Source organism: Oncorhynchus mykiss, chromosome 1 (assembly GCF_013265735.2).
Source record: "Oncorhynchus mykiss isolate Arlee chromosome 1, USDA_OmykA_1.1, whole genome shotgun sequence".
NCBI classification, from domain to species: domain Eukaryota; kingdom Metazoa; phylum Chordata; class Actinopteri; order Salmoniformes; family Salmonidae; genus Oncorhynchus; species Oncorhynchus mykiss.
The window spans coordinates 88,980,205-88,994,095 of NC_048565.1; the positions used below are offsets into that span (position 1 = coordinate 88,980,205).

The following is a 13,891-nucleotide window of genomic DNA, read 5'->3' on the forward strand; positions in this document are numbered from 1 at the left end:
AATGTTAACTCCACCTCCCTCTCCCACCCCTACACCCCACACACACAATATATCGTTTTTGCATTCGTGTTGTAATGATGCTCTTATTTTTATAAATATATGTTCATTGTTTTTACTTCTATTGTCAATTCTGTTGATCATTTTGTTGTTAATTGTGTTAACAATTTGAATGAATGTATTGTATGTAAAAAATGCATTGTTTTTATTACAATTAGATTTCAGGGAGAATTTCCCTGTAAATCCACAGCATTATACTGGCACTAGAGTTGCCAGCTTCATACTGTAATTTTCCTTTACAGCAGAGATGTAAAAATATATTACAGCATCTCTGCTGTAAAGCTAAATTACAGTATTAAGCTGGGAGCTCTGGTGCCAGTATAACCCCACACATTTACAGGGAGAAGTTTTACAGTGTAATAACCCTCTTTGATTTATAGTAACCCTGTAGAATACTTTTTACACTGTTTCATGCTATTTTACCTTCAGTTGTTTCCTCCCCAACTCTTCCAACATTAGATCAATATAGCTCGCTGGATGCACCTCTGTGAATGGGCTAAGACACGTCACCCCAACAGAACTACCTTAGAAGACGGAGTAAACGTGGAGAACAAAATAAGTTACATTTTAAAAGGGCTTAAGCCTTAGAGACGTCAATCAGTCAATGTATGGATTCTGTGAGGATGGATGGATGGTGGGGGGGGGGGGTTGTTTCCTTCCAATCAAAGACTTGGTTCCAATCATAATACAGACGGCTGGCTCGTGTTTCGTTTCACATCACTTTGATACGTGAAGTGTAACAGCATGTGAACTATTGCACGACCAGGCTGGTCCCAGCAGGCTATTTCAAACATGACACATGATATGTTCTGCCCTCAGAAGTACATGTGAGTGAAGTGAAGGGACGAGCTGCCCGTTGCATAAACAAGCACACAACCGCTAAGCACAGGAAAACAAACTGCTCATAGGGAGTGGTGGTATAAAGAGAGTGGAAGAGGCAGAGGAGAGGTATTCGGTGAGTGTTGTGGCGTTTTCAGGTAAGGGGGCGTGGCCAGAGGGAGTAATGGTCTGGTGACAAGATGACATGACCTTTGACCTTCCGCTACAGTAAACGCTGTCAGGGCAAGAACAACTTGTTTTTTTTTTCCCCCCTAGAGGTTGGAGCGTCTCAGCTACTTAAAAACAGCCAGCCCCTGCACATTCTATTCGCTGCCAAAGTCTGTAGTCAAAATTAGCAGCTTGGGCCTATAAAAAAAATAAAACATTTTGAACAGATTTGGGTCAGAGATAATAAAAATCCTGGCAGAGATAATAAAAATCCTGGCAGAAAAATGTAAAATCCTGGCAGAGAGATCTTTGTACATTTCTTTCTCTCCTTTTCTTTGTGTTTTCACTTTCTAAGAAGTTTTGTAGAAACTATGGATTCTGCCGTTGAGAAACACTGTGTGGAACTTGTTGCCCTTGAGCGAAGTGGTCACACAGCTGTATTAGAGGGAAATACTCTGCATGTCTGGGGAGGCTACATGGTAAGCCTCAAACATGATTTGTAAATTCCCTTCCTGGAACTATGTTGAAAGCATTGCTAATTGATGGTGTTGTTTTTTAATTGATGTTTAGCATTAACATATACTGTATAACATACATGCTGCTGATAGATGTATTTTCTCAGTAACAACATGCTTAGATCTGTTTTTGTTCTGTTCTGCAGTCAACCGCTGAGAGGGAAGTGTTCCTTCCCAGTGATGAAATCTGGTTGTATGACTTAGAAAGAGGTGTATGGTAAGACTATTAATGGAATTCTAACATAGTGTTTGTGCGTATGGGCTGTATATAACACATTGTAAAGAATATGAATGGAGAAATTGTTTGGGATTAACACTTTATCTGGATATTCCCTCTGTAGGTAGATGCTCTATAGTATTAGACCAGTAACATTTCAACTAAGTATCTACCAACCCTAACCCTTATCCTAACCCTAAACTTAACCCTTACCCTAACCCTTACCCTAAACTTAACTCTTACCCTAACCCTTACCCTAAACTTAACCCTTACCTTAAACCTGATCCCTTACCCTAAACTGAACCCTTACCCTAAACTTAACCCTTACCCTAACCCTTATCCTAACTCTAAACTCAACCCTTACCCTAACCCTTACCCTAAACTTAACCCTTACCTTAAACCTAATCCCTTACCCTAAACTTAACCCTCACCCTAAACTTAACCCTTACCTTAAACCTGATCCCTTACCCTAAACTGAACCCTTACCCTAAACTTAACCCTTACCTTAAACCTAATCCCTTACCCTAAACTTAACCCTTACCCTAACCCTAAACTTAACCCTTACCCTAACCCTAAACTTAACCCTTACCCTAACCCTTACCCTAAACTTAACCCTTACCCTAACCCTTGCCCTAAACTTAACCCTTACCCTTACCCTAAACTTAACCCTTACCCTAACCCTAAACTTAACCCTTACCCTAACCCTAAACTTAACCCTTACCCTTACCCTTAACTTAACCCTCACCCTTATTCTTAACCATTTGATTTAATTTATTTCACCTTTATATAACCAGGTAGGCCAGTTGAGAACAAGTTCTCAATTACAACTGTGACCTGGTCAAGATAAAGCAAAGCAGTGCGACACAAACAACAACAACAACACAGAGTTACACATGGAACCTAACCCTAGCCATATCCTTAGCAAGCAGTTGCTTATCAACAGATACAACATATAGCGCTAGAATTGGTCTATAGTGGTCTATAGTGGTCTATAGTATTAGACTGTTCTATAATGCTAGACTGGTCGATAGTACTAGACTGGTCTATAGTATTAGAATTTTCTATAGTGGTCTATAGTATTAGACTGGTCTATAGTGCTAGACTGGTCTATAGTACTAGACTGGTCTAAAGTGTCTATAGTATTAGACTGGTCTATAGTGGTCTATAGTATAAGACTGGTCTATAGTGTCTATAGTATTAGACTGGTCTATAGTGCTAGACTGGTCTAAAGTGTCTATAGTATTAGACTGGTCTATAGTGGTCTATAGTATAAGACTGGTCTATAGTGTCTATAGTATTAGACTGGTCTATAGTGTCTATAGTGCTAGACTGGTCTATAGTACTAGACTTGTCTATAGTGTCTGTAGTATTAGACTGGTCTATAGTGGTCTATAGTATTAGACTGGTCTATAGTGTCTATAGTATTAGACTGGTCTATAGTGTCTATAGTGCTAGACTGGTCTATAGTACTAGACTGGTCTATAGTGCTAGACTGGTCGATAGTACTAGATTGGTCTATAGTATTAGACTGGTCTATAGTATTAGACTGGTCTATAGTGTCTATAGTGCTAGACTGGTCTATAAGTACTAGACTGGTCTATAGTGCTAGACTGGTCGATAGTGTCCATAGTACTAGACTGGTCTATAGTATTAGACTTTTCTATAGTGGTCTATAGTATTAGACTGGTCTATAGTGCCTATAGTATTAGACTGGTCTATAGTGCTAGACTGGTCTATAGTGTCTATAGTACTAGACTGGTCTATAGTATTAGACTTTTCTATAGTGGTCTATAGTATTAGACTGGTCTATAGTGCCTATAGTATTAGACTGGTCTATAGTGCTAGACTGGTCTATAGTACTAGACTGGTCTATAGTACTAGACTGGTCTATAGTGCTAGACTGGTCTATAGTACTAGACTGGTCTATAGTGTCTATAGTATTAGACTGGTCTATAGCGTCTATAGTGCTAGACTGGTATAGAGTATTAGACTGGTCTATAGTGTCTATAGTACTAGACTGGTCTATAGTATTAGACTGGTCTATAGTGGTTTATAGTATTAGACTGTTCTATAGTATTAGACTGGTCTATAGTATTAGACTGGTCTATAGTGTCTATAGTATTAGACTGGTCTATAGTATTAGACTGGTCGATAGTACTAGACTGGTCTATAGTGGTCTATAATATTAGACTGGTCTATAGTATTAGACTGGTCTATAGTATTAGAATGGTCTATAGTATTAGACTGGTCTATAGTGTCTATAGTATAAGACTGGTCTATCGTATTAGACTGGTCTATAGTGGTCTATAGTATTAGACTGGTCTATAGTATTAGACTGGTCTATAGTGGTCTATAATATTAGACTGGTCTATAGTATTAGACTGGTCTATAGTGTCTATAGTATTAGACTGGTCTATAGTATTAGACTGGTCTATAGTGGTCTGTAGTATTAGACTGGTCTATAGTATTAGACTGGTCTATAGTGTCTATAATATTAGACTGGTCTATAATATTAGACTGGTCTATAGTATTAGACTGGTCTATAGTGGTCTATAATATTAGACTGGTCTATAGTATTAGACTGGTCTATAGTGGTCTATAATATTAGACTGGTCTATAATATTAGACTGGTCTATAATATTAGACCGGTCTATAGTATTAGACTGGTCTATAGTGGTTTAGTGGTCTGTAGTATTAGACTGGTCTATAGTATTAGACTGGTCTATAGTGTCTATAATATTAGACTGGTCTATAATATTAGACTGGTCTATAGTATTAGACTGGTCTATAGTGATCTATAATATTAGACTGGTCTATAGTATTAGACTGGTCTATAGTGGTCTATAATATTAGACTGGTCTATAATATTAGACTGGTCGATATTATTAGACTTGTCTATAGTATTAGACTGGTCTATAGTGTCTATAGTATTAGACTGGTCTATAGTATTAGACTTGTCTATAGTGTCTATAGTATTAGACTGGTCTATAGTATTAGACTGGTCTATAGTATTAGACTGGTCTATAGTGTCTATAGTATTAGACTGGTCTATAGTGGTTTATAGTATTAGACTGGTCTATAGTATTAGACTGGTCGATAGTATTAGACTTGTCTATAGTATTAGACTGGTCTATAGTATCTATAGTATTAGACTGGTCTATAGTATTAGACTGGTCTATAGTGTCTATAGTATTAGACTGGTCTATAGTATTAGACTTGTCTATAGTGTCTATAGTATTAGACTGGTCTATAGTATTAGACTGGTCTATAGTATTAGACTGGTCTATAGTGTCTATAGTATTAGACTGGTCTATAGTGGTCTATAGTATTAGACTGGTCTAAAGTATTAGACTGGTCTATAGTATTAGACTGGTCGATAGTACTAGACTGGTCTATAGTGTCTATAGTATTATGCCACTTTGTTTACATACTCATCTCATTTGTACATACTGTACTCGATACCATCTACTGTATCTTGCCTATGCTGCTCTGTACCATCACTCATTCATATATCCTTATGTACATATTCTTTATCCCCTTACACTGTGTACAAGACAGTAGTTTTGGAATTGTTAGTTAGATTACTTGTTATTACTGCATTGTCGGAACTAGAAGCACAAGCATTTCACTACACTCGCATTAACATCTGCTAACCATGTGTATGTGACAAATAAAATGTGATTTGATTTGATTGATTTGATTTGAGACTGGTCTATAGTGGTCTATAATATTAGACTGGTCTATAGTATTAGACTGGTCTATAGTATTAGACTGGTCTATAGTGTCTATAGTATTAGACTGGTCTATAGTATTAGACTGGTCTATAGTGGTCTATAGTATTAGACTGGTCTATAGTATTAGACTGGTCTATAGTGGTCTATAGTATTAGACTGGTCTATAGTATTAGACTGGTCTATAGTGTCTATAGTCCTAGACTGCTCTATAGTGCTAGACTGGTCTATAGTGGTCTATAGTATTAGACTGGTCTATAGTATTAGACTGGTCTATAGTGTCTATAGTATTAGACTGGTCTATAGTATTAGACTGGTCTATAGTGGTATATAGTATTAGACTGGTCTATAGTATTAGACTGGTCTATAGTGGTCTATAGTATTAGACTGGTCTAAAGTATTAGACTGGTCTATAATGGTTTATAGTATTAGACTGGTCTATAGTATTAGACTGGTCTAGAGTGGTCTATAGTATTAGACTGGTCTATAGTGTCTATAGTACTAGACTGGTTCATAGTATTAGACTGGTCTATAGTATCAGACTGGTCTATAGTATCAGACTGGTCTCTAGTGTTTATAGTACTAGACTGGTCTATAGTGTCTATGGTATTAGACGGGTCTATAGTATTAGACTGGCCTATATTGTCTATAGTGCTAGACTGGTCTATAGTATTAGACTGGTCTATAGTGTCTATAGTATTAGACTAGTCTATAGTGGTCTATAGTATTAGACTGGTCTATTGTGGTCTATAGTATTAGATTGGTCTATAGTGGTCTATAGTATTAGACTGGTTTATAGTGTCTATAGTATTAGACTGGTCTATAGTATTAGACTAGTCTATAGTGTCTATAGTATTAGACTGGTCTATAGTGGTTTATAGTATTAGACCTTTCTATAGTGGTCTATAGTATTAGACTGGTCTATTTTGGTCTATAGTATTAGACTGGTCTATAGTGTCTATAGTATTAGACTGGTCTATAGTGGTCTATAGTATTAGACTGGTCTATTGTGGTCTATAGTATTAGACTGGTCTATAGTGGTCTATAGTATTAGACTGGTCTATGGTATTAGACTGGTCTATAGTGTCTATAGTATTAGACTGGTCTATAGTATTAGACTGGTCTATAGTATTAGACTGGTCTATTGTGGTCTATAGTATTAGATTGGTCTATAGTGTCTATAGTATTAGACTGGTCTATTGTGGTCTATAATTTTAGACTGGTCTATAGTGTCTATAGTATTAGACTGGTCTATTGTGGTCTATAGTATTAGACTGGTCTATAGTGTCTATAGTATTAGACTGGTCTATAGTGGTCTATAGTATTAGACTGGTCTATAGTGTCTATAGTATTAGACTGGTCTATAGTGGTCTATAGTATTAGACTGGTCTATAGTATTAGACTTTTCTATAGTGGTCTATAATATTACACTGGTCTATAGTATTAGACTGGTCTATAGTAGTCTATAGTATTAGACTGGTCTATAGTATTAGACTGGTCTATAGTGTCTATAGTATTAGACTGGTCTATAGTGTTAGACTGGTCTATAGTGTCTATAGTATTAGACTGGTCTATAGTATAGACTGGTCTATAGTATTAGACTGGTCTATAGTGGTCTATAGTATTAGACTGGTCTATAGTATTAGACTGGTCTATAGTATTAGACTGGTCTATAGTGGTCTATAGTATTTGACTAGTCTATAGTATTAGACTGGTCTATAGTGTCTATAGTATTAGACTGGTCTATAGTATTAGACTGGTCTATAGTGGTCTATAGTATTAGACTGGTCTATTGTATTAGACTGGTCTATGGTATTAGACTGGTCTATACTGGTCTATAGTATTAGACTGGTCTATAGTGGTCTATAGTATTAGACTGGTCTATAGTATTAGACTGGTCTATAGTGTCTATAGTATTAAACTGGTCTATAGTGTTAGACTGGTCTATAGTGGCTATAGTATTAGACTGGTCTATAGTATTAGACTGGTCTATAGTATTAGACTGGTCTATAGTGGTCTATAGTATTAGACTGGTCTATAGTATTAGACTGGTCTATAGTGTCTATAGTACTAGACTGGTCTATCGTATTAGACTGGTCTATAGTATTAGCTTGGAACTTCATGCTGTGTATGCTGTGTGTATTCATAGTTGGTTTATTCATTTTGTCTTCTGAAGGGAAATGTGTCAAATGTCAGGAGAGATCCCTCCCCCCATGTCAGGCACCTGCAGCTGCTTTCTAATTGGCCACATGTACATATTCGGGGGATATGATGACACGGGACAGACCAATCAGGTGAGCTAGCTCAACAGAAACTGTAGTGCCCATGATATGCAAATATTTTTTCTGAGCTTATTAATCGTTATTAAGGCTTCCGTTGTTAGGAGACGGTTCAGATGGGTGTCGAACTCTAGCTTCAGAGACACGTGTATTACATTCTGAAAAGATGTGTGCTTGTAGCTATACCGTGTCAACCTCCTGGATGGGGACTACAGATGGAAGAACGTGAAAGCTGAGAGTGGCTCTCCTCCTTCACCCAGAGATAAGCTGTGCTGCTGGGTTTTCAACGACAGGTCAGTGACATATAACGTTAGAATGCAACGTCAATGCCCATTGCAGTATTGCTACAAACAGGAAGACAGTCAGGGTTCAAATGACACATTTAAGGGAATACTCTGAGATTCTGGCAATTAGCAATTAGCCAATGCTAGCTAGCCTTAGTGCAGTGACTGGAAGTCTACAGGTACAGAACATCTTGTAATTTTTACCAATTAAGAATCTTCTATTCTTTAGGGTCACCTACTTTGAGAAGCTTCCATTCTGTAGGGTCACCAACATTGAGAAGCTTCCATTCTGTAGGGTCACCTGCTTTGAGAATCTTCCATTCTGTAGGGTCACCAACTTTGAGAATCTTCCATTCTGTAGCGTCACCTACTTTGAGAAGCTTCCATTCTGTAGGGTCACCAACTTTGAGAATCTTCCATTCTGTAGGGTCACCAACTTTGAGAATCTTCCATTCTGTAGGGTCACCTGCTTTGAGAATCTTCCATTCTGTAGGGTCACCTGCTTTGAGAATCTTCCATTATGTAGGGTCACCTACTTTGAGAATCTTCCATTCTGTAGGGTCACCTGCTTTGAGAATCTTCCATTCTGTAGGGTCACCTGCTTTGAGAATCTTCCATTCTGTAGGGTCACCTACTTTGAGAAGCTTCCATTCTGTAGGGTCACCTGCTTTGAGAATCTTCCATTCTGTAGGGTCACCTACTTTGAGAATCTTCCATTCTGTAGGGTCACCTACTTTGAGAATCTTCCATTCTGTAGGGTCACCTACTTTGAGAATCTTCCATTCTGTAGGGTCACCTACTTTGGTGGATATGGTCACAAGACACTTGATGACATCATGGATGACAAAAGCTTCATCGTGGACACGGCATCATTGGTACATTTTTGCTTTTTGTTTATGATGGCGTCCAAACGTATGAATTACGACCACCATTTTCAACGTGTTGTATTGTGTGTTTTGTAGGAGCAGAACGTTGGTTGGGGATGGAACAATGAAGTCCACGTTTTTGACACAACACTAGCCAGCTGGAGGGAACCACAGAGCTCTGTAAGACAGACACACACTGTATGATTACATCACAACATAACTTCACTATGTGGAACTTAGTTAGCTTGAAATGTCGCTGATGGAGCTATCCAATCGGTACCTGTTGTTTAGCTCAATCTGTTTCTACATTGTCAAGCTAGTGGTCGTGTGTGTTGGTGACGTAGAGGACCCTGGTTCAAGTCTAGTCAGAGGAGAGATAGAGGAACCTGGTTCAAGCCCATTCAGAGGAGAAGTAGAGGACCCTGGTTCAAGCCCAGTCAGAGGAGAGGTAGAGTACCCTGGTTCAAGCCCAGTCAGAGGAGAGGTAGAGGACCCTGGTTCAAGCCCAGTCAGAGGAGAGATAGAGGAACCTGGTTCAAGCCCATTCAGAGGAGAGGTAGAGGACTGGTTCAAGCCCAGTCAGAGGAGAGGTAGAGGACCCTGGTTCAAGCCCAGTCAGAGGAGAAGTAGAGGACCCTGGTTCAAGCCCAGTCAGAGGAGAGGTAGAGGACCCTGGTTCAAGCCCAGTCAGAGGAGAAGTAGAGGACCCTGGTTTAAGCCCAGTCAGAGGAGAGGTAGAGGACCCTGGTTCAAGCCCAGTCAGAGGAGAGGTAGAGGACCCTGGTTCAAGCCCAGTCAGAGGAGAGGTAGAGGACCCTGGTTCAAGCCCAGTCAGAGGAGAGATAGAGTACCCTGGTTCAAGCCCAGTCAGGAGAGATAGAGTACCCTGGTTCAAGCCCAGTCAGAGGAGAGGTAGAAGACTGGTTCAAGCCCAGTCATTCAAGCCCAGTCAGAGGAGAGGTAGAGTACCCTGGTTCAAGCCCAGTCAGAGGAGAGGTAGAGGACCCTGGTTCAAGCCCAGTCATTCAAGCCCAGTCAGAGGAGAGGTAGAGGACCCTGGTTCAAGACCAATCAGAGGAGAGGTAGAAGACTCTGGTTCAAGCCCAGTCACAGACACGTTTAGGGAGGCAGCACTATATGCTAAGCTAGCACAATGATGCTGGTTATACATGAACTAATTTGTCATTTGCACACAAACAGCCAAGCAACAATTTGTCCTTCTGTACCTGTAATGTAAGTAGCTCTTTCTGACGACAGGGTCGTGCTCCTGCCCCCAGAGCTGCCCATGCAGGTGCAACACTTGGTCATAAAGGGTATGTCTATGGGGGCCGAGTACTGGTGAGTACTCTGTTGAGTTGAACTCCTCCTCACGTTTTGTATTGCATTGATGCAGAGACACATAAAACCCTAAAACATTGCTAAGATTAATGGGATCACATTGCTTACTGTACAGTCAAGTGTAATACTTGACTCAAGTTTTGTTGACCTGTTTTGGGATGTTCAGTGGTTTGCCCGTCCTTCTACCCTTCTCTTTAGGAAACCACACCAAGTGACATTCATTGTCTAGATCTAGAATCATGGACATGGTCTGAAATGTAGGTATTTATATTTCACTCTTTCAAATGATAATATTTAAAACATTCCAGTGTTTATCATAATAACAGCTTTGGTGTGTTTAACTGTTCCTTCCAAATGTCTTCTCCAGAGTACCAACATCCACTGTGCCAGGGGGAAGGTCGTGGCACAGCCTCACTGCAGTATCTGATAACACTTTGTTTCTATTTGGTGGACTGAATGTGGACTGCAAACCAATGAGTAAGTCATTTACCCATTTAGACCCAGTAGGATGAAATCCTTACTCAGCTGTTACTCAACAATTTGACCCACCTAGAAAACCTTCTGTTCCATGGAGTTCTTTCTTTCTTGTATCTGTTATGTTTCTGTAGGTGATAGATGGGTTTTAGACGTTGACACAAAGACATGGAGGGAGTTTGACCATCCAAACAACAGCAAACCAAGGTAGTACAGTAGCTGACAGTTTAGCATCATGATAAATTTAGTTCCTAATCTGATTAAACTGGTATGACTGGTATGACTGGTATGATTGGTATAACTGGTATGACTGGTATGACTGGTATGACTGGTATGACTGGTATGACTGGTATGACTGGTATGAATGGTATGACTGGTATGACTGGTATGACTGGTATAACTGGTATGACTGGTATGACTGGTATGACTCCCTGATAAAAACTAAAGGTTCCATTTCCATCTTATCTGAAGTCTGTGTAGTGCAGATCAAGGAGTGAAGAGAAATTAGCCTAAAATGTACAATGATTAAACGGAGTGCACATTCTCTGTACTTTGATGAAATCCCCCATTTCTTTGACTTTCCTCCCCTGCAGGTTGTGGCACACAGCAAGCCAAGCAAAGGACTCTGACGTCGTTGTGTTTGGGGGTAGTTGTGACTACGTCCTCCTAGTAGGAACCTATGGGAATCTGACGGTATGACGATAGCCTTCAGCCAAATCATCACAGTGGCCCTGGTTAAATGTAGAATCACTGACACTACAAACTAACGGTTTGTTTTCACATGTTTTCAGGGCCACAGCCATGACGCACTTGTTTTCCAGACCCAGCCTTATCCCCTCTTTCGGTAAAATGTCTCATAATTATCACAGATTTTATTTACGTCACGTGTAATGTCCATTTTCATCGTCCCTTAAAAGTAGAAATCAGTTGTGGAAACAATAACAAACTGTTTTCCCCTGCCCCTGTTTTGGTATGGGGCCGGAGAGGGAGAAACCACTCAAATTTATAGACAGAGCTATGGGTGGAAGGACTGACCATCCATGATATAAAAATGATAGTTTTAACCATGTTCTGAGGCTATATGGTGTTTGTTTAAATTCACTTTGTTTACAAACATTGGAGTTAAACAAGATTATTTTCCGGGTTCTGATGGGGTCCGACAGTTGAACTAAGGTCATGAGGAAGATGATAAGTTATAGTCTTCAAGAAGCAATGGGTACATATCATTAATTTATATGTCCAAAAATGGATATAGCATCTGCTGATTTCCAATTTAAACATGTTGTTTTGTCTTATAGGATATGTGTGGACTGCATAGCAAAGAATGTGAATAACTTCAAGATGCTTCAAAACCAGCTTCCATCTCTGCCCCGGAAACTACTGGAAGCTGTACAGAGGAGAACGTCCAGAAATATATAATACGTATAGTGCATTCAGAAAGTATTCAGACACCTTGACTTTTCCCCGATTTTGTTATGTTACAGCCTTATTCTAAAATGGATTACATTGTTTTTCATCAATCTACACACAATAACCCTATAATGACAAAGCAAAAATCGGTTTTTAGAAATTTTTGCAAATGTATAAAACATTATTTTTATTGAAATATCACATTTCCGAAAGTATTCAGACCCTTTACTCAGTACTATGTTAAAGTCATTTTGGCAACGATTACAGTCTCGAGTCTTAATTGGGTATGACGCTACAAGCTTGGCACACCTGTATTTGGGGAGCTTCTCCCATTCCTTTTTGCAGATCCTCTCAAACTCTGTCAGGTTGGATGGGGAATGCCTCTGCACAGCTCTTTTCAGGTCTCTCCAGAGATGTTCGATCGGGTTCAAGTCCGGGCTCTGGCTGGGCCACTCAAGGACATTCAGAGACTTGTCCCGAAGCCACTCCTGCGTTGTCTTGGCTGTGTGCTTAGCGTCGTTGTCCTGTTGGAAGGTGAACCTTCATCCCAGTCTGAGATCCTGAGTGCTCTGGAGCAGGCTTTTATCAAGGAAAGGGAAGGGGGGATACCTAGTCAGTTGTACAACTGAATGCTTCCACATTTAACCCAACCCCTCTGAATCAGAGAGGTGCGGTGGGCTACCTTAATCGACATCCACGTCATCGGCGCCCGGGAAACAGTGTGTTAACTGCCTTACTTAGAGACAGAAAGACAGATTGTTACCCTCGGGATCTCTTTGTACTTTGCTCCTTTCCTCTTTGCCTCGATCCTGACTAGTCTCCCAGGTTTCCTCCAGACGTGACCCTTGGCATTCAGGCCAAAGAGTTCAATCTTGGTTTCATCAGACCAGAGAATCTTGTTTCTCATGGTCTTTAATTGCCTTCTGGAAAACTCCAAGCGAGCTGTCATGTGTCTTTTTCTGAGTTGTGGCTTCCGTCTGGCCACTCTACCATAAAGCCCTGTTTGGTAGAGTGCTGCAGAGATGGTTGTCCTTCTGGAAGGTTCTTCCATCTCCACAGGGGAATTCTAGAGCTTTGTCAGATTGACCATCGGGTTCTTGGTCACCTCCCTAACCAAGACCCTTTGCCCCCGATTGCTTAGTTTGGCCGGGCGGCCAGCTCTTGGAAGGGTCTTGGTGGTTCCAAACTTCTTCCATTTAAGAATGATGGAGGCCACTGAGTTTTGATAAGATATCTGAAGAATTACTACCACAGTCACTACTACAAGAGTCACTACTTCGTACTACTACCACAGTCACTACTATGTACTACTACTGCAGTCACTACTACGTGCTACCACCACAGTCACTACTACGTACTACCACCACAGTCACTACTATGTACTACCACCACAGTCACTACTACGTACTACCACCACAGTCACTACTACGTACTACCACCACAGTCACTACTACGTACTACCACCACAGTCACTACTACGTACTACCACCACAGTCACTACTACGTACTACCACCACAGTCACTACTACGTACTACCACCACAGTCACTACTATGTACTAACACCACAGTCACTACTACGTACTACCACCACAGTCACTACTACGTACTACCACCACAGTCACTACTATGTACTACCACCACAGTCACTACTACGTACTACCACCACAGTCACTACTACGTACTACCACCACAGTCACTACTATGTACTACCACCACAGTCACTACTACGTAC

The 13,891-nt window shown here is 40.2% G+C and overlaps 1 protein-coding gene across 2 annotated transcripts; it reads left to right on the forward strand.

Annotated features, from left to right (window-relative positions):
* Positions 1 to 893: 893 nt before the first annotated feature.
* On the forward strand, positions 894 to 12,256 carry LOC110518194 (kelch domain-containing protein 1-like). 2 transcript variants are annotated; one of them, XM_036988231.1, is made up of 14 exons: positions 894 to 1,012; positions 1,400 to 1,523; positions 1,706 to 1,776; positions 7,684 to 7,801; positions 7,967 to 8,079; positions 8,861 to 8,945; positions 9,033 to 9,116; positions 10,194 to 10,274; positions 10,473 to 10,531; positions 10,642 to 10,751; positions 10,883 to 10,955; positions 11,342 to 11,441; positions 11,540 to 11,592; positions 12,047 to 12,256. In XM_036988231.1, exons 2-14 carry the CDS (start codon positions 1,416 to 1,418, stop codon positions 12,165 to 12,167), a joined length of 1,176 nt encoding a protein of 391 aa, XP_036844126.1. In that variant the 5' UTR covers positions 894 to 1,012; positions 1,400 to 1,415; the 3' UTR covers positions 12,168 to 12,256. The 2 variants fall into 2 exon arrangements, with proteins under 2 accessions (XP_036844126.1, XP_036844132.1); XM_036988237.1 differs by lacking the exon at positions 11,540 to 11,592 and having other exon boundaries at positions 12,047 to 12,202.
* Positions 12,257 to 13,891: the final 1,635 nt, after the last annotated feature.